Below are 20,421 nucleotides of genomic sequence, written 5' to 3' on the forward strand. Positions count from 1 at the left end.
ACAGTAAACACCAGAGCTGGGATTCCAGCCCAGATCTGCCTGACCTGAAAGCTCATGTTCTCTCCTATCATCAACTGCTTCTCAGGGGCTGGAAAAAAATGGGGTCTCTTGTGGAGGGGCAGTGGGGAAGGAGGGGTGGGGAGAGTGTGGCGTAGGCAGGGCCTCACCCCAGGTGTTCCGTCTGTCACCACCAAACAAGCACCACACTGTATGTTACCTGGAGCCAGACGGCCTGGTTGCCAATCCTGCCTGTGTCCTTAGCAGCTATGGGGCCTTGGGCACAGAACGTTCCCCCGCGTGAGCCTCAGTTCTTCTCGGCGACATGGGCGACTGTGAGGACGAAGAGGGTAGATACACACTGCGCAGGGCTCAGGCAGGCTACGCTCTTACCGCCTCCTCCGTGTGGGCCCTGGCTACCCGCTGGGGACCTGGGGACCGCACAGAGACCAGACAAGGCGATAAGGCATCTGGGAGGTGGCCCAGGGGCTGCTGGAGCCTTGCACGGCCTCGGGTGGGAGTTGGGTTAGAGTCGGGGATGCTGTTCTGAGGGTCAGAGCACCTGGGGTACCATTCTGAGCCACACACCAGAGGGGACTAGGAAGTAGAGGAGAAGGGAATCCCAGGAGGTCCAGGAGGAGGGCAGAGCAGGTGCAAAGGGGAGGACTTGAGAGAGTTCGAGGTGCTTCCAAGGAGCCTCACGCGTGGAAGGGAGAGAGAGTTTCCCACGGCGGATGATCGGGCGTGAGAAGCATCTGCATCCCCTGCCACCTCTGCCCTCTGCACCCATCTCACGTGGCTCCCACGTGAGACCTGATCCTGCAGCTTCTAAATCGGGTTTCGCTTTCTGAGGGTGGCGGCAGCAGAAGGCAACGGGGCGATGCTTTTAAAAAACAAGGCTATTTGGAAAATTCCACTGTGGTGTGCTGTAACGCAGAGCCCCACCCCCATGTGCTTTCTGTGGTTTCTTAGTACCTAGAGCCTTAAGGCCTCCAGCCCTGGGCTCTTCTTAAGCATCAGTGAGCCACAAGCCACAGGGGGTCCCCTGTACCACATCTCCCGCCCCCCCACCCCCCATCGCCAGGTTGTGCATTCCATACTTTGCAGGGTCTGTTGGTTTCATTATAACTTACTTCCTCCAAGCAATTACTTGGGATGCTCTGAGAATTAGTGACCTTTGAGTTGGGCACCAGACCCCACTGGTTCAAGTGTCCCCAGTAAAATGGGGCAACAATACAGCATCATGGGGCTGCTAGGGCAGCTAGAGACGCTGTTACAGACGGTAGAACACACAGACCGTAGTCACAGGGCTCTGTGGTCAGCACTCCCATCACAGCAAGTGTGTTTGGCTGTGCACTGATTACCTAACCCCCTGGAGCACAAGTGTTCCCGCTGACAAAATGGTGACAGGACTTGTCTTGCTTTGGTGAGAAGGGCCAGGGTGCAGAGCCCTCATCCGATGGCCTCAGGTTACTGTGCTCCTTAAATCCTGTCGGTTACCCATCAGTCAGCATCTTAACACATCTCATTATAAATAGAGCACACAGGGAATTCCCTGGCGGCCAGCGGCTAGGACTCTGCGCTTCCACTGCAGGGGGCGTGGGTTCGATCCCTGGTCAGGGAACTAAGATTCCACAAGCCACGTGGCGTGGCCAAAAAAAAAACACTATAAATAGAGCATTCGTTTATTGCGGGGAAATCTAAAAGTTTCAAAATACATAATCAGAAGGTAATCATGTGTGTTCTGATATCATCTGAGTGTTTCTTCCTGTTTGTTTCTGTGGATGACATTCCATATTCTATGATTATATTTTATTTAAAATTCAGCATCACTCGTACAACTTATGCATTTCCTCTTTGCTATAATAAACTACTTGAAGATTTTTTAATTTTATTTTATTTTAATTAATTAATTAATTAAATTTTGGCTGCATTGGGTCTTTGTTGCTGCGTGGGGGCTTCCTCTAGTTGCGGCGAGCGGGGGCTACTCTTCCTTGCGCTGTGCGGGCTTCTCATCGTGGTGGCTTCTCTTGTTGTTGAGCACCGGCCCTAGGTGTCAGTAGTTGTGGCTCGCGGGCTCTAGAGCGCGGGCTCAGTAGTTGTGGCGCACGGCCTTCGTTGCTCCGCGGCATGTGGGATCTTCCCGGACCAGGGTTCGAACCCGTGTTCCCTGCATTGGCAGGCGGATTCTTAACCACTGCGCCACCAGGGAAGCCCTGAAGATTTTTTTAAATGGCTGCATAAAAGTCTCTCCAGTTAGTTAAGCTTCCCGCATGGTTGGACGTCCACATCATATCCATTTCACTGTTGTAAGTAACACTTCAGTGAGCATATTTTTTTTTTTAATTTTTTTTAAATTAATTAATTAATTTATTTAAATATGGCTGTGTTGGGTGTTCGTTTCTGTGTGAGGGCTTTCTCTAGTTGCGGCAAGTGGGGGCCACTCTTCATCGCGGTGCGCGGGCCTCTCACTATCGCGGCCTCTCTTGTTGCTGAGCACAGGCTCCAGACGCGCAGGCTCAGTAGTTGTGGCTCACGGGCCCAGTTGCTCCGCGGCATGTGGGATCTTCCCAGACCAGGGCTCGAACCCGTGTCCCCTGCATTAGCAGGCAGATTCTCAACCACTGCGCCACCAGGGAAGCCCGAGTGAGCATATTTTTACAACAGTCTTTGCCTGAATTTGGGGGTATTTTTTTTTTATAAGGACAACTCCCTTCAAGTGCACTATTAGATGAAAAGGATTCAGTGTGTTATAATTTTCTCTTTTGCTGGAGCCACACCTTCTCCTTTTTATAAATGTGCTATAATACTTCTAGGAGTTCCACCTCCCTGAATTCACTGATTTTAACCTCTGCAGGTAAGAAACAGGTAACTGCCCTTGTTAAAACTGAGTAAAATACGAGTTGATGGTCTGGTTGTGAGGGTCTGACGCTGCTTCTTTGCAGCAAACTGCAGAGGTTCGTGGTGACGACTCTGGTTGTTATGACACTTTTCCGTCTCTGTGTCTCTGGCCATCTTCTCCGGGCCTGAGGTTGCTGGAAGGCTTACCTCCAGCTACCTGGGCTACTCTTGACTTTGTTTTTTTTCCTCATCTTGATCAATTTTCAGAAGCGACAAGGCAAACCCAAGTTCCAGGCACTGTGTCCTAAAAACGAGAACTTCCATCTCCACAGTGAATTCTTTTATTCCAAGGAATGAAGACAGAAAAGATAGGCTTTCCTGGATTTCTGAAAGCCCTTGGGCCAGAGGAAAGCTCTTTTGAAATAAATGATGGTTGCGCAATCTGCCTCTGCCTGGTGGGGACGGCCTGCTGAGACTCCCAAGTGAAGTGTGACTGCCTCTGGTACTTTCATTCACATCCTGGGCCCCCGGTGGCCCTGAACAGAAGCTGGGGGCAAGGAAGGTGGGAGGGAGGATGGCGAGTGGGCAGGAGCTTTTGGACAGTGGGGGGCAAGCTGTGAGAGCCAAGCTGCGTGGCCTCACCTCACTGCGCCTGTTTCCCCACCTGTAAAGCAGGAGTCAACGTGCCAGTAGGTGTGGTAATGGGGTGAAACAGCCAGCACAGCATGGGGCACCTGGGAAGGCTCACGTAAGTGCAGGTATGGCAAAGGTTTATTCACGCATTCAACAAATATTTAAGGAGCTCACATTCCTGGGGCTGGGGAAGAGTCGGGGGCAAAATATGCCTTTGGGAGACTAGATCCCCACATCTCCCAAGAAGAGGTGCACAGGGGGTTTGGCAGGGCAGAGGCTACTGGCCAGGGTCCTGTACCCACCCCCTTCCCCACCTGACCTTGGGCCCCTCCCCATGTCTGTCTCTGGGCCTCACTTTCCCCACTGAATAATGAGAGGGGTGGGCTTGAGGACTCGTAAGGGTCCCGCCAGCTCTGACACCCTGCTGGTGACCCTTCTGGGGTCTGCCCCTGGTCAGTTACTATTTTCCTGGCGAGGGGATGTGAGTGCATTTGCGAGGTGCCACGTCTGTCTGCCCCTCGAGGGGCTCCATGGGCGCAGGAACTGTGGGCTGTCAGTCACTCTGATGTTCCTGGAGCCCAGGGCGCCGGCACAGAGTGGGCTCAGGCCTGGCTTCCGTGGGAATCAGTCACCCTGGGAAGGGCTTCCCACTCCTGCTTGGCGAGCTTGGGGAGGCTCAGAGGTCAGGCTTGAAGAAGTCCCTCCGAGGGATCCCTGGAGAATCTTAGCATCTCTCCTCACCTTGGCGGGTTGACTAACACACTTTCTCTACATTATATTGCTCGGAAGAGCTCCCTCAGATATGCCAGAAACCGACAAAACCAGACAGCTGGGTTTTTTCTTTTCTTTTTTGGTCCTGCCGTGTGGCTTGTGGGATCTTAGTTCCCCGACCAGGGATTGAACCCGGGCCCTCGGCAGTGAAAGCACGGAGTCCTAACCACTGGACCACCAGGGAAATCCCCGGACAGTTGTTTTACATTTAATCCTCACACAGTTCGGGAGGCGGAGATGCTCAGAGCCTTGTTGAGGTGGGGAAAGTTGGGGAAGGGAAGGGAGGGAAGGTTCCAGGGCTTATCCAGGCCAGGCCACCACCCACCAGTCCTGTGCCTGGAACTGAGGCGAGGCAGCTGCAGGCCTGGTGCTTCTCTACATCAAGCAGCAGCTTTACAGCCCCCAAAGGAGCGACCAGGTGAGAATCAGGCTGGGACCCTGGCGGTTAGGTCTGCACAGGGGAGCCGGGATGGCTTCCCCTAGGCAGGCAGCGGTGAGCCAGCAGAGGGGGGACACGGCGCTGACCACCCTGATACAGTTGTCATCTCCGTATCAGAGACGGGGGCTGGGAGGTGCTGTGAGTGCCCACTGCCACGCAGCTCGTCTTGTTCACTGTCTTTTTAATTTTGTTAGGCTGAAGTTGCAATGAGGATTTATCTAGAACACTCCTGGGTGCTGATGACAAGGGGTAAGAAATAGGTCAAATCACACTGAGGGTGTTAAGTGACAGATGGGCTCCAGTGGGGAGCTCTGGGCTGGGGCAGGGGTGAGGAAAAGGCAGACAGAGGGCGCCAAATGCAAACCCATGGACCACAAACTTCCTCGGTTCTGGATGTAGAACAATGGTTCCTGTCATTGTGGGGTTTTAAAACCCTAAGACTGACAATGAGGGCTCGAAGGGATTTGGGGAGTCGCAAAGAACACTGTAAAGGCAGATTTATTAATCTGATGTATTAAACTGCTAATTAAGTCAGGCCTGAAGCAAGTCTGTACTTTCCTGCTTCCTTAAACTAAGCTCAGGAGGGCACACTGGGGCGGGGGGCGCTTGAAGGAGACCTGGTATTAGTTTTCCTTAAAACATCCAGAAATGTAAGCATTTATAAAGCCTCCATTATGCCCTAAGCATAACAGAAGCACTGTGAAGGGTGTTAGTGTATTCTATTTAACAGATTTCCTTTTTAAAGTTCTCATCTCTCCTGCTATCATAATAGGTGCTAAGAGTTATCAGAGCTATGACCCAGGCAGGAGAAACAAGTCAGGGGCGCTTCGGCCCAGCGCTAAGGACCGCAGCCCAAATTAATCTTCCACCGCGTGCTTCCAGATGCTGTGATGGAGAGATCAGCCTTCCTGTCCCCGACGGCCCTGCTAGACAGGCCCTGGCTGTCTCTCTGAGGTTTCCTCTGTGGTAGTTCTGGCCGTGACAGCCCTCCCGGGTCCTGGTTGGCAGGAGCCAATCCTAGCTTGGAACCCAGGCCTTCCAGCTCCCAATCACTGGAGTCTTTCCTCTTGCCTTGATGTCCTCAGAATATAATCTTTCAGGCTCAGGGAACATACCAGTAAACAAGATAAGCCCGGTTTGGCTCAGGGAGCCTACATTCTAGGAGGGGGATGAGGAAGGGGTCAACAACCAGTGAACAAGAGCTTTCTTATTCAGGGCCTTGCATGATCCTGGAAGGCGGTCTGGGGCGGGGCATCTGGCTTCTGACCCCTCTCAGCTACTGACCAGCCCTGAACCTTGGGTAAGTGACTTCATCTCCCACTCTGTACGACGGTTTTGATCATAGACCCTGTCTCTGGAGTTTCTGCAATATTGACGGGAAGTAATGCACATTAACGCTAGGCCAGCGGCTCCTAAACTTGTCTGCACATTACCCAGCTTCCAAAACTGCACCTTACCTCCAGAGACTGATTTAGTTGGCCTGGGGTGTGGCCTGGGTTTTGAAATTTTCTAAGATCCCCAGGAGACGCTTAAGTGCAGACAAGTTTGGGGAGGCACGGCGCTATGCATTGCGTAACAGCTCGATAAAAGACAACTAACAGAAAAGCCCGTTTTACAGATTAAGAGACTAAGGCCCGGCAGGGAAGACGTCAAAGCGACTTTCCCGAAGCTGTACGTCCCGGGCCCGAGCTCGGAACTTGCCCACCTGGCCTCTCGCCTGCGGCCAGGTGGGGGCCGGGCTCTTCCTCCCCCGCACACCTGCTCGGGGGCAGGGGCGCCCATCGATGCGCTCCGTTGCTCGGCTCCCCACGCCTGGTCGCTGCCCGCTCGTGCCCCTTCCCCCTCCCGGGCGCTTCCCACTTCCAAGATGGCCGCGGGTGGAGCCGACCAGGTAAGGAGGCCCCTGATGGGTGTCCACAGGGGATCTGCGGGCATGAAAATCCCCTCAGGCCTCCCTTCGCGGATCCTCTTGCCCTTCGGGAGAGAAAAGGTCCGGCAACGCCGCTCCGAGGCCCGTGGCGGGCGGGCGAGCGGGCCGGAGGAGGGGCAGCTGGACGAGCGTCGAGCTCGAGGAGCAGCGGCAGCCCGGCTGGGCGCGGCAGCCCGGGCGGAAGAGCAGCCCGCGCAGGCACGGGGCGGGGCGAGGGTGCGCGGGGCGGGGCGAGGGTGCGCGGGGCGGGGCGAGGGTGCGCGGGGCGGGGCGAGGGTGCGCGGGGCGGGGCGAGGGCGCGCGCCGCTGTTGGCTGCGGGCGGCTCGCGGGCACCTGCCGGCCCGGCCCGCCGCCTGCAGCGCCGGGGTCTTCGCCGCGCAAGTTGCGGGTCCCGCAGGGCCTGGGCTGCGGGCCCACGGGCCCCGCGGATGGCGTCGGACCCGCGCTAACTCCGGTACTGAGGGCCTCCGGCGAGGGCCGGGCCGCGAGGGAGGGAGGGCGCCGGGGCGCGCGGGGCCGCTGCCACCTGCTGCAGCGTCGACCGGAGCGGGGAGGCGGCCTGAGGCGGGGCGGAGCTGGCCGCGCGGGTTCGGGTCCTGCCTGCGCGCCCCCTCGACGCGCGGCTGCCGCTTCCTCCCGCGCCGGGGGAGCGCGTGGGTCACGGGGAGCATCGCGGGGCCCGGGGGCGCTCGGCTCGCCCGCTCCTAGGTGAGACGCGCGCCCCGACCCGCTCCTTTCCCGGAACTTGACGAAAAGTTTTCCCCCTCAGACGCGCGGGGCTCCCGGGCCGGGAGAGGAGCCGGCTCGGCGCCCCCCAACCCATGAGAGCCCCCACGGCGTCGGGGCCACCGAACACCGGTATCCCGCCACTTCGGAGCCCCCCAGCCGCCGGGACCCCGTCCACCTCAGGGCCCCCGACCCTTGGGACCCCCGGCACTTTGCTGTCCCCGACTCGCCGGAGCCCCTCTCCCCACACCTCGGAGCCTCCGACCGCCCGGAACCCCCTCCATCTCTGGGTCCACCTGGCAGCTCTCGACCCCCTTGCTTCTCAGATCCCTGTTCTGGGGCCGCAGACGCCCCCCTTCTCTTGGGACCGCCTACTCCCCAGGCCGGGGACTCCCTTTTGCTTCAGGGGCCCCCGTACCTGGCCTACAGCCCCCCTCAGCCTCGGGGACCCGCGCCTGGGGATGCTTTCCAGCGGGAGGCTGAGGGGCAGGAGCTGCGTGGGGACAGGGAGCTGCCCCGGGGAAGGAGCGGGGGGCTGCGGCCGCCGGGAAGGCTCCTCCTCACGAGGCCGCAGCGCCGGCCGGCGGACCCCAGACCCCGCGCCTGCGCAGCGGGCCACGGGCAGCGGCGTGTGTTTCAAAGTTGCACAGGCGCCATCTGCTCCAATTTGGACGTGGAAGTGGAAGCTTGGCTTTGGGAAGTTCTGTGGGCAGGAGGCTCCTGGGCACGGACTCACGCCCTTCGTTTACGGGGGAGGGCGGTGTCTTGGGGCCCGTGTCTGCAGGCTGTTGGCACCTCGCCGTTGTCTTGGCCGCCTTTGTAGAGGATGGGTGGCTGCTGGGCACTGTTAGGGGCTGTGCATGGACCAGGCCAGACCTTACAGCAGCCCCTTCCTCTTGCCCGGTTTATCTGGCCAGTACCAACCCGTGTCTCAGGTTTGGGTAGGGCTTCTTTCCAACTTCTTGGCCCCTGTGCCACCTGGGTTGCTCCTCCCTCCCACCCCCCAACCCAGGCTGTCTTACTCCTGTCTTGGTGGTGGTATGTTTGACCCCTTGAGACTGTGGGCTCCACCTGATTTCCAGCCCTCGTGAGAACCTGGCATGTTCTTGGGGCTCAGGGTTATTGAGTGAATGCACCCTTTGGGACACATCGAGGGCGGTCGGGTAACTGGTTCAGGGTCACCCAGCTGGAGAGAGGCAGGGACGACATTCACACTGAGGCAGGTCACGGGGCCAGGCTCCGCTCATCTCGGTGTCCTTCACGGCGCCCAGCTGGGCTTGCTCCATGCTCGCGAGACTGAGTTTCTGCAGTCTGCCCCCAGCCCACCCTCTCACGCTCCGCATCAGGGCCGCCTCACCTGGCCCCCGCGGATCCCTGCAGTTCCCCTCAGGCACCCTCTCTCTACTTCTCCACCCCTCCGCCCCTCCGCCCTTCCACTTCTCCATCTCCCCCTCCCACTGCCCTACTCCCCTCTGTCCAGCGGGTGAATTCCTGCCCATCATACCTCCACTTCCTCTTGCTTGTGCTCTGCCGAAGACCTCTCAACGGAGAGGACACAGCTTACCAGAGCAACGTGTTTAAGAATCTGTCTTCCCTGTTGGTCCGAGCTTCTGACTGTCGCGTCCTCACCCTCGGCACAGAGGATGCCTGGCCAGCATGCCGTGGGCGCTCGCAGAGCTTTGAGACCTCGGAGAAGATTTGTCATCACACTAGACATTTATACCTAATATGTAAAAGAGGAGTTTAGGAAAATGGGTACGTGTTGTCTGTTAATGTTTGCTGTAGGGAGGGTATAAAGTTTCTGGGGTCTGGGTTTAGAATTCTAGATTGTCAGGTTGGAAGGACCTCGGGTAGCTTGGCTGGGCTAATCACCTCATTTGACAGATGGGGAAGCTGAGGCCCAGCGCTCAGTCAGTGCCGCAGCGGAGGTGCAAGGAGAGATGCTGGTGACAGGGGGAAGCCGTACAGTGAGGCTGTGCAGACTGGCTGTGTCTGGGCTTGCTTATGCAAATGAGTTGCTAAAATAGGGGGCCTGAGCTGGCTGGCCGTGTCGGGTGCCCGGGGAAGAGTGACGCCAGCCAGCATCTTCCAAGGCACGATTCTAAAGGCTTTATGTGGATCTCTTCCCCCCATCTTGTCAACTGCCTAATGAATAGAGTCTATTATTGTCCCCCTCTTACTACGTGGAAATCGAGGCACAGAGAAGTTAAACTAGTCCAAGGTCACACAGCTGCTAGGCGGAGGGGCCAGGATTTGAACCTATGCGGTCTGCCTCCAGAACCTGCATTATTTTTTCCCCTTGTGTATTTTAGTTTTAAAACTTTTCTATTGAAGTCTAACATACATACAGAGAAGTCTAAATGTTGTTGTATTTAGCTTATCGATGATCACAAAGTTTAGGGTCTGTACTCTTAAGCACTCCAGCAAGCCATGTTTGGCCTTTGATGTCAGACCCGGTTTGAATCCTGTTTCTCTTGCTGTGTGACCTTGGGTGTGTCACTCAGCCTCTCTGAATCTCATAGTTTCTTGAGTGTACTTGGCAGGCTTGTGATGATTAGAGCATGTGATAGCTCCTAGTATGTTTGGTGTTCGGTAAATTCAGTAAATTATTTGTCTTATTAATAATTAAGATTATAAATTGTGTTGGCTTTGTTAAGTGGACTATCTTCCGAACCTGTGAGTTGCCTCTCGGTCACTTTACAGGTACTTACGATGATTAGTTTTGGTAAATCGCTATATGAAGCTGAAACATTTTGGGGTAGAGGGGAAACCTCCCCTGTGCACTGAAAGTCCTTAATTTAAAATGTCCCACCTATGCCTTTTAAACATCACCACCTTTGGGGCGGTGTAAGTTAAATATCTGTTCCTTAGGGTTGGGAAGGAGCGTCTGGGGACCCTCAGCCAGTTTAACGCAAGTTTCTGCCTGGCTTGCTGATGGATGGAAACTTATTGAACTACATCGTGTTGAGTTCCAGGTGCCTCAAAGTTGCCGTGCACCCTCCAGAGGAATATATTGGGCTTCTAGGAAATTCTTTTTTAGGATTGTTTTTATCCTAAAGAATAACTCTTTTAAAAAAACAAACTACTTTTCTAGTTAACTTTCCCATTCTGTGGTTTTTTGTTTTTTTTTTTTTTGCCTGTGCCGCGTAGCATGCGGGGTCTTAGTTCCCTGACCAGGGATCAACCCCCCCCCCCGCCCCCCCCCGCAGTGGAAGCATGGAGTCTTAAGCACTGGACCGCCAGGGAAGTCCCGACTTTCCCTTTCTATGTAGTGCACATTAATCCATTATTTTAGGCCGCTTGTGCAGCAGTGGAAAGAGTAAGCACCTTTCCAGGTGTAGGATCCAGGTCCGCCCCAGCAGGACCACTTCATTCTGCGTTCCATCTGCGCCTCGGTCTTGTCTGTGAGATGGTGATGACGGTGTCCTCAGCTCTGGGAGTTGCTGGGGAGGTTACACAGATCATAGATGGTGGGCGTGGACACCAAACACAGTGCCCAACGTGCCGCGTGCACCGGTGAGCAGAGGCAGCTGCTTGTGTTAATTGTTAATGCCGAGGTGCCTGAGATCCAGAACGTCCTGTGCCTTTCTTTCCAGGCTCTTTTCTGCCTAAGCCAGGACTTGAATTAAAAAGAGAAAGAGACTCACAGTGGTTGGTGCTTGTGAGCCCTCTACACAAATGTCTGATTCCCTTGGGAGATGTCTCATAGGTCAGTGGGTTGTCCTTGGTGTTTGGTCCAGGCTTGAGGTGAAGGCCTGGGGGAGCCACTCCTGTGGGGAGTCTGGCGGTCCCAGCAGCATCCTCACCAGGAAACGTGAAGGACCCCTGAGAGGCCTTCTGGAGGGTGACGCAGGTGTTGGAGAGAGAAGACTCAGGTGGGACCCTCCCTGCAAGACCTTGGGCAGGTCGCTGCCTCTGGCTCAGCCCAGCGTTGTTCCCATCTGTGGAATCCTCTTCTTTCACAGGAGGGATGAGGATTTGAGGAGGTGCTTGATGTCTGCATTAGGGCTGTGAGTAGCAAAGCTTACCAAGGGGCTTTGGGGTCACAGACTTGGGCTCAGGCCCCAGCTGCTGCCACGTGAAAGTGGAGGCCTGGGTAAGCTGTGTGCTTCAGTTTCCTCCTCTGTGCAGTGGGGATAATACAGCGCAAAGGGCTGCTGAGGGCTCTGAAACAGAATGGCGTGTTAGGAGCTTAGAACAGGGCCTGGTACTCATGAAACTGTAGTTTTATGGCGATGCTCTGGTGTTGTCAGGAGTTGCAGACCTAGTTCCTGCCCTCTTGAAACTTTGGATCTGTGACAGACGTGCCCTCAGGCCATGGCTGATGGAAAGGGGCCGTGTGCGCCTGACTCTTAAGCGGAAGGGTACGGAAAGCAGCGGCAGGCCTGGGTTGACGGGAGGCTTGGCAGCGAAGATGAGCGCACCCTCCTTGGAGGATCAGGGAGGGTGGCGTCGTCCCCGTGCTGATGGGGGTGCCAGAGAGGAGCTGGGACAAGGGAGGCTGTGTATAGCACGCGCCCCGTGGGCAGGAAGGAGCCACGGGAGATGAGTGCAGAGGATGTCTGCCTGGATGGGCAGAATTATCTCTCCCTGAAGCCACCAGTGGGTGGACTTGTTTTCCCCTGGGACCCTAACTAAATCATTTAGTTTTGGTTTCATAGACTGTTTCTTTTATTTATGAAGACTTGGTCAAGACTTAGTCCCATTACTTTTGAAGGAGGAGAAAATTAAATTGTTGCTTCAAGATGGACTTGTTTTCCGAAGCCTTATTCAGAGTCACTGGCAGAGCTGCTCTCCACTCTCTGACTTGTATTAAACTAAAGACGGGCCCCTGGGAGTGAAGGTTGTTTCAGTCTCTTGGGCACTTTTCCTCTTTGCTTCCTGCAGAACTCAGTTTTGTGGCAGGTAAATAAAATTCAGGTGGCCTTGCCGCCTGGAATAAAAAGCCTTCCTCTTAGCTGTGCGTTATGTCTCGTGTGTTTCTCTCCTCCGGGCGGTGATTGCTGCTCTTCATCAGACTTGGATCTGGTGCCGGGCTGTGCCTGGGTGACTCTGAGAGCCCAGGTCGCATGCTGTGGCGGCCACTGTGCAGGGCGTCGTGTGAGACTTTGGGAAACAACTGCAGAGGGAAATTTCGTTTTGCTTTCCTGAGCCGTCAGGTGTTGACAGTGTTCCTCGCCGGCTAGTCTAGCGGCGGGTACGGCGCACAGGGCGGTCACCGCTCACCTGCTGGGTCTGCTGTCTGCACGCACTGCTGGGAGCGCGATGGATTTTCTTCCTCTTCTGTGACCTCCCCTGCTCACCTTGTTCTTGAAACACAACCCAGCTCTCAACAGATATTTCTTGGATGGATTGCCCCTGAAACCTGCCCACAACTAGAATGTAGTTGTTAGTAATAATTAATTCAGCAAATAGAATTTTTTTTTTTTTTGGCTGCACTGCGCGGCATGTGGGATCTTAGTTCCCCCACCAGGAATTGAACTTACGCCCCCTGCAGTGGAAGCGCGGAGTCTTGACCACCGGACCGTCACCAGGGAAGTCCCGCAAATAGATTTTTTAATCCTTAACCGTGCTAGGCATTTGACCAGGCAGTGGTATCCAGAAACTGTTAGCAGCATGTGCCCACCTGAAGCTTAGGAGCCAGGGGAGAGAGATACGGAAACTGCTGTAGGTGGGGTGTGACCGCAAGGAGCTCAGGAGGAAGGAGGGCCTGCAGCCTCCTGGGAGAGTTGAGGAAGCCTTCTCAGAGGAGCGGCCTTGGAAACGTGCTGTGTCTCCTTGTGGCACACGCTCCCAGATCCCCAGGGGCGCTGATGGCAGAGCTGGGGAGAGTACCTGCGGCAGTGGCGCAGGACGGCTGCGTGTTGAGAGAGGTGAGGGTGACAGCATGAGGCTGGTGTGGCTGGCAGGGATGGATCCAGAGGGCCCTGGGCCGGCCTGGGGAATTTAGGCTTACTCTGTCTTTAGAAAACGTGTGATTTGGAGGCAGGCCATCCGCAGCTGGTCTCCTGGCTGGCTTCCAGAGTCCACCCTGCCGCCTCTCTTGGAAGCACCCCCTTTGTGCAGCCTCCCCCTGCCGGGCCCCGTTGGAAGGCAGGTGCTCTGGAGTGCGGCTTCTGGTTTTATGGCACTGGTAGCGCCAGGTGAAAGGGCTTGAGGACAGGTGGCCTTGGCCCTTGCGGAGTTTGGTCTTAGAGTATGTTGCAAGGGGAAGTACTTTTTCCCTTTTAGGTTTATTTCTCTGAAGGCTGTTCTCTGAGGCTGTTCCTCAAGTTTAAGGAACTTAAGCTGGACTTGGAACCATCGGAGGCCTCAAAGGTCCCTCAGCTTCTCCCTAGAAGAGGCCCTCGGGCTTCTCTCTGTGGCCCCAAGGCAGAGGAGAGAAGACGGAGGACGAGGCCACCGCCAAGCGGCTTTGGACTCTGACCTTGTTTCTTTCTTTCCTGTGCTTCCATCTTGGCAACTCAGAGGAGAAGGGGTCCTTGGGTTCACATAACACACTTGTTCCATGTTGCTGCCTATTCTCGTGTCAAAATTTCAGTTTAAATTCAGTGTTTTTTTTTCAGGTACTTCAGTTCTTTATGTGGCTGAAGTGGAGGAAATTCACATTTATTGGGCACCTGCTGTGTGTCAGGTACAGGTATGCCGGTGCTTCACCAAACCTCTTTTCATTTATCCTTAGCCAGCCTGTGAGGTGTATGGTAACGCCCCCTTTTCCTCCTGGGGAGGAGGGAAGTTGAGGCTCAAAAAGGTTGAGCATCTCCCCAGCTAGTAAGTGCCAGGGCCAGAATTTCAGCTGGGGCTGTCAGAGGGTCTCAGCTCTGCTTCCTGTGTTTTTCCTCTTGTGTTTATGGATTTTTGCCAGTTTGACCAGTTGGTGTGTTGATGGTATTTGGATAATTTTCATTACCTTTGACATTGCCAAAGATTAGCTCTTAACTATGTGCTAAAAATGTTTCTTACTGGATTTTTCTCTTAATTAAAAAACAAGAAAAGTAGAACTTCCAAATTGGTGTACAGATTTGTCTTCCTGTGTCGTCCCGTTGTGAATCCTGTTGTTTCACAGCATAGTTTGGTTCGGGAGCTTTCCCAGCACAGGGTTCCAGAGACAGTTTGCTGTGGCCTTGCCTGGGAGGAACTCCTGGCTGGGGACTCAGGGTAGGGGCCGCTGCCCAGGAAATTCAGGGCAGTGTGAACTGCAAAACAGTTAAGACAGGTTCCCATGTGGTGAGGTGATGCCCAGATCCTTTCCGAGGATGAACTGAGTTTTTGCTCTGTAGGTTAGGGAAGCACTTTATTTTGTGCAATACCTTTATAATCTCATTTTTGTATTAAGCTCTAATTTTGCTTCTTTTGTTTTGGTGTAGTTCTACCTTCCAAGAAAAATTGATAACCAATTAGTATGACACCATGATTAAATAACCCTTCCTTACTCACTGGGTCAAATTTCAAGTTTTTATACATAGTTCAGTCTATTTCCGAATTCGGCAATTGAATTCATTCCTTCTTATTTCTGTTTTTGCTCCAGTGCTGCACTGTGTGACTGGTTCCTTCAGTGTCTGGGAGGGAGGGAGATTACCCCTCCCCCGTTTTCTGCTTTTAATGAATTTGCTTTGGCTGTGTTGACAGTGAGAGGCAGGCCAGGCTTCCTGAAGGGGAGCGGGAAGCTCATTGCAAAAGCTAAAATAACACCCGAAAGGGAGTGGTTATCAGTGTTATTGCCAGGCTTCAGACCTTCAACTGTTTGCTATTTTATGATAGCAGCTACTAGCAGTGCCTGCGGTGGGGGCCGCCTGCTGAATGCCTTTCTCATGGCACTTTATTTAATTCTCCCAAGGCAATCTAGTGGAGTTGGGATTAGAACCCAGGAAGGACTGAGCCCAAAGTTCCCTTCTTTACGTGGTTTCTATTCCATGGATCAAATTTAAATGCACCACCAGGTTTCTTTAGTTTTTGATGTTTTAAAAGGACAGGAGAAGGTAATGTAACACACCCTAGGGTTCTCAGTCCACAGGGGACTGTGCTCTCCAGGCTGATGCGCCTCCTACCCCAGTCTTAGGCCAGAGAACCATAGGCGGGGCCTGGGTGTCAGCAGCAGCTCTGACTCTCCTTGCTTAGGTGTTTACTGCAGGTTAATGGCCTTTGTTTTTTCCTTTATTGATCATCCGTCTTCACTGAGCCAGCCTTCTGACCTGGGTTTTTATAACCCCAAACTACGCCATTCATCCACTACTATGGCTTATTTTGGGGTCAGTCCTGTAGATCCCAGCTCTGCCGCTAAATAACAATATGATCCTGGACCCATTTCTTTTTTTTTTTTTTTTGGTTGCGTTGGGTCTTTGTTGCTGCGCACGGGCTTTCTCTAGTTGCGGCGAGCGGGGGCTACTCTTTGTTGTGGTGCGCGGGCTTCTTATTGCAGTGGCTTCTCTTGTTGCGGAGCACGGGCTCTAGAGCACAGGCTCAGTAGTTGTGGTGCACGGGCTTATTGACTCTGCGGCACGTGGGATCTTCCTGGACCAGGGCTCGAACCCGTGTCCCTTGCATTGGCAGGTGGATTCTTAACCACTGCGCCAGCAGGGAGGTCCCATGGACCCGTTTAACCTGAGCCTCAATTTCTTCCATGGTAAAGGGGATAATATGCCCCGCCTTGTAGACCTGAGTAAGGTGACTAAAACATTGTGGAGACCCATGGCTAACTTGAATGTGTTTGGGGTAATCTCACTGCACATGGCATACACAGTTCATCTTATTTTCTGTCATGATGAAGGCATCTTGATTTTTATGCTGTCTCAGAACAAGTTGAACCTTGACTTATGTATGGGTTATGAATTCACATACTTTTGACAGAGGTATCCTGTTTATCATTTAAAAAAACATGGAAAACAAAACCCTTTCTCTCTGCCCGGCACAGCCCTCACACTCCCAGTGCTGTCCTGAGGATCACAGATGTGACTGGGGGCAGTGATGGTGATGATAAAGATGGTTATTTTATATATTTTTACTCTAGATGTATCCTCTGTTTGAATTATCTTCCTGTTGTTTTATATCATGGTAATATATGTTAAAACTCTAGCTTCTGGACCTGAGTTAAAAGTTGTGTATGTAGGACTTTTTTCAAGGATTCCTCTCTTAAAAGGGGTGTCAGAACATTTGAAAGTGCGTCAGAGGAATTGCATCTTTGGCTTTTATATTCACTCTCCTAATTTCCATTTTGGTGTTTTTTCTAGTTTTTCCTTGGACCAAGATGACTGATGGAAACCTTTCCACCACTACAAATGGCGTAGCCTTGATGGGCATTCTGGACGGTCGACCAGGAAACCACGTTCAGAACCTGCAACACTTGAATCTCAAGGCACCCAGGTCCCTCTCGTTGTCTGAGTACGGGCCCAAGCTGAAACTTGGTGCTTTAGAGGATCGGCACAGCCTTAAATCGGTGGACTCAGGCATCCCTACCCTAGAGATCGGCAACCCGGAACCTGTCCCCTGCAGCGTGGTCCACGTGAAGAGGAAACAGTCCGAGTCGGAGATCATCCCGGAGCGAGCCTGCCAGAGCGCGTGCCCACTGCCTTCCTACGCGCCACCAGCTCCCACCAGTGCCGAGCGGGAGCAGAGTGTGCGCAAGTCCTCCACGTTTCCCAGGACAGGCTATGACTCGGTGAAGCTCTACAGCCCCACCTCCAAAACGCTGAACCGCAGCGACAATGTCTCAGTCTGCAGCGTGTCCAGCCTCGGCACAGAGCTGTCAGCCACGCTGTCCGTCAGCAATGAGGACATCTTGGACCTCGTGGTCACGAGCAGCTCCAGTGCCATCGTGACCCTGGAGAATGACGATGACCCACAGTTTACTGACGTCACCTTGAGCTCCATCAAGGAAACCCGTGACCTACGCCAGCAGGACTGTGTTGATGAAACTGAGGAGGGGAGGAAATTGAAAATATTGGGACCATTTAGTAACTTCTTTACAAGGTAATGCCGTCTTTATCTCTCTAGAAGAGCCAGGTTATTCAGTTCAGACCAGTGGCGTTGTTGTTCTTGTCTGCAGTGTGTCCTGTGTTTCCTGCCCACAGAGCAGACACTGTCATACAGATAACTATGCCGTTTCCAGTAGCCCAGAGTCCTGTGGACTTGTGCGGAGGACTGGTGATTCTGCTGTTTGATTCCTCACTGCTGGCTGTCACTTCTGTGTCCCTGTCGCTCACACAGTCTCTTGTCACTTCCTGGCCTCTGACCTGCTGTGGCTGAGGCTGACCTGTAAGTGACCACTGTTACGAAATCAGCAGCCTTTGTCAGCTTTATCCTCCGAAGGGCCCTTTATGCTGATAACTTGAGTCTCTTGGGCCAAGCGGAGGGTGCTGGCGAGGGTGATATCGGAGTCAGTAATTCCAGCCTCTCCTGGCACACCCCGGGGCTGGCATTTCTGGGTGCCCCTGGACGCGTGCCCTGTGCTCCTGCCCGGCCGTGCCCCTTTGTTCGTGTCCCGGCCCTGGGCCTGCTGCTGGGCTGTGTGCTGTCACTGCACTGCCGCCACACACGTCCCCACACGTCCCCACCTGTGCCAGGACCAGGCCATGCGCCCCACTCCCCGTGGTGCCCTGTCCCCAGGCGCCGAACCCGGGATGCTGGCGTCCCTGTGTCTCACCTTAAGCCCTGTGCAGCCGTTCCTACAGCCTCTTTTTTGTGCCCTCGTGTTTCCGTTCAACAAGTGTTTTGTGTTTGCGTCCTAGGCTCTGCCCTTGACAGGCAATATAGCAGTGACTCGGTACTGACCTTGGGCGGGCTTGCAGGCTGGGGGTGGTGGAAGTGGACATATCAGTCAGTCACATAGACAAGCGTGAACTCCCAAACTGTGGAGTGCCGCAGGGAAGGGCCGAGGGCCCTGGAGACTGTGCAGAAGGGCCGTCTGCTCCCCAGCAGCTCTCTGCAGGGCCTGGGCCCAGGGCCTGGCAGGTAGGAACGCCGCTGTGGTCCACCTGGCTGCCCCTGTCTGTGCCTGTAGCGGAGCCCGTGTTGGACACTTGGCGGTACGGGTGTCCCTTCGAGGTGGTGGATGTGCTGGCTTGAATCAGCCGGGGGCTTCTGCGGCTGTGGGCGCGCACGTCCACTTACGGCTGCCTCGGCTCACTCATCGGCTGAAGGTGGGGTCGTCTTGGATGAGCCGAGACCAGTCCTGAGTGAGAAGTTCTCCAATGGGGGCTGTGGTTTTATGGGGCACCGCTTCTCTCTGATGCACCCGCAGACAGGTATTGTGCTACTCCCAGGAGAATTCCTGGCCCCAGAACTCAGTGACTCCACGGTTGTCTTCAGTGGGAAGAACCCAAGAACTGTGGGGGGAGACCACGATCCTCACTGAGGCCATAGCCCTAAAATAGTGCTGCTGCAGATCAGATTTGTGTGGCTGAACTGCTCCCTTTGCTCAGATCAGTGTCTTCAGCTTTGCCTGTTTATGAATACCGTCTGGGTGCCTGTTAAATATGGCTCTTCAGGCTCCATCCCAGAACTCCAGGATCAGAATCTCAGGGGAAGGGCTTTGGAGACAGGTTTTTAGAATCACCTGAGGTTCTTGGCAAATTTGGGAAACCTTGCTCGAAAATGGGGGTGGCTGGGAAACAGCATAGAGGAAAGAGCTTAGCTTTGGAATTCAGCAGATCGGCACCCACATTCTAGCTGTGTGACTTGAACAAGTTACTTCACCTCTCTGAGCTTTCTCATCTCATCTCCTAGCCTAGCACAGGATGCCTATTATTTTGTTGATGTATTGATACCGTGTTTGTACTCTTACCTGCATTGTCCCCATCGTCATTTGCTTTCTGTCTCAGCTTCATCATCTACAAAATGGGTATGATGAGGCCTACTCCTACGGTGGTCAGGGGGACGAAGTGGGCTCACATGTGTGAACCTTAGTACGGACGCAGACAGAGTGAATGTTGAAGCACCCGTTGCTTGTTGTGATGGTCGTGACTGCGTCTTGCTTTGTCTGCTTGCCTTTGTCTTACTGTCTATGTTGGAGCCTCATTTCCTTTGAAAGGAAACACCGTCAGTTACTGCAGATTGTTTCTCGAAAATCTTTCTCGGCTTTGTGCCACAGAAATCAAATGTCTCCTCTTTGTTTTATTTCTTAATTCTTGTCTCCTTCCCCTTGTTTTGATGACTGTGACATTATTATTGTGAGCCATCATTAAGTACCTTTGGGAAGCAGGTGGAATATTAATGACAAGTGAATCAAGATGTGTGATATCACGGGCCAAGCGTAGTGAATTTTTTGTCCTAGAGTTTTAAGTGTTAGAGAAGAGTTTCAGTCCATAATTCCTTTGAGGGGAAAAAGGGGGGTTCTGTGCCAAAAATGTCTGGAAGCCACTAAACATTTTACAGGTGAGTTTATAGGCAGGGCCTGGCACACAGCAGGTGCTCTGAGGCGGTGGACCGTGTGAGTTCTTGTTGAGGGCAGGGCTGGGGCTGGAGCTGGTCCTTCGCGGTTCCCAGCCCAGGCTTCTGCGTCATCCCATGTCTCCACTCTGTCCCCTCAACCCAGCGACTCCCTTGGCCCTCGTGCCCGTCTGTTGCCCTTGTCCTCACCGAGTCTGCTTCTAGGGTGTAGAAAGCAGTGTGGGCGGCATCGTGGAAGGCCAGTCTAGGAGAATGGGGCTCAGAAGAAGCAGTAGAGGTGGTCAGGGAACTTGTAGCCTGCGGGAGCAGACCTGTTGGTGAACCTGCCTGCTTGATGAGGGTGGCGTGGACGAGTCAGGAGCAGAGGAGCGCCAGGAGGGCTGGCTGAGCCCGGCCACCGCCCCGCAGAAGCCCAGGCCCAGCTCCCGTTTGTGCCTTTGCCCCTTCCTTCACATAGACTGCGGTAAGCACTGCTTTTGGAGACTCCGCCCTGAGCTTAGAGATAGTCGCTGCCCTAAGGAGCTCCCTCCAGTGGGGGAGATGGACACACACTGCAGGGGTGGGGGGCACGCATCTTGACGGGTGTGTGTGTGTGTGTGTGTGTGTGTGTGTGTGCGTGTGCGCGTGCGCGTGCGTGTTGGGGGTACCGAGGTCAGGAGCGCTGGTTCAGGAGTTGGGCTGGCTGGGTTCAGTGTTAGC

The 20,421-nt window shown here is 54.2% G+C and overlaps 1 protein-coding gene across 6 annotated transcripts in view; it reads left to right on the top strand.

Annotated features, from left to right (window-relative positions):
* The first annotated feature begins 6,460 nt into the window (after positions 1-6,460).
* The window catches only part of TBC1D14 (TBC1 domain family member 14), a 99,710-nt gene continuing 85,749 nt past the window's right edge, over positions 6,461-20,421 (top strand). For 4 of the 6 annotated variants that reach the window (XM_082391443.1, XM_082391444.1, XM_082391446.1 and 1 more), the window contains exon 1: positions 16,566-17,304. In XM_082391443.1, the coding sequence (XP_082247569.1) occupies positions 16,583-17,304 (722 nt within the window). In that variant the 5' untranslated portion in view covers positions 16,566-16,582. Of the gene's footprint in view, positions 6,573-6,907; positions 7,067-16,565; positions 17,305-20,421 lie in introns of those variants that run through there. The other 2 variants (XM_082391445.1, XM_082391448.1) reach the window with 2 other exon arrangements.

Source organism: Balaenoptera borealis, assembly GCF_965194805.1.
Source record: "Balaenoptera borealis genome assembly, chromosome: 4".
Lineage (NCBI taxonomy): Eukaryota > Metazoa > Chordata > Mammalia > Artiodactyla > Balaenopteridae > Balaenoptera > Balaenoptera borealis.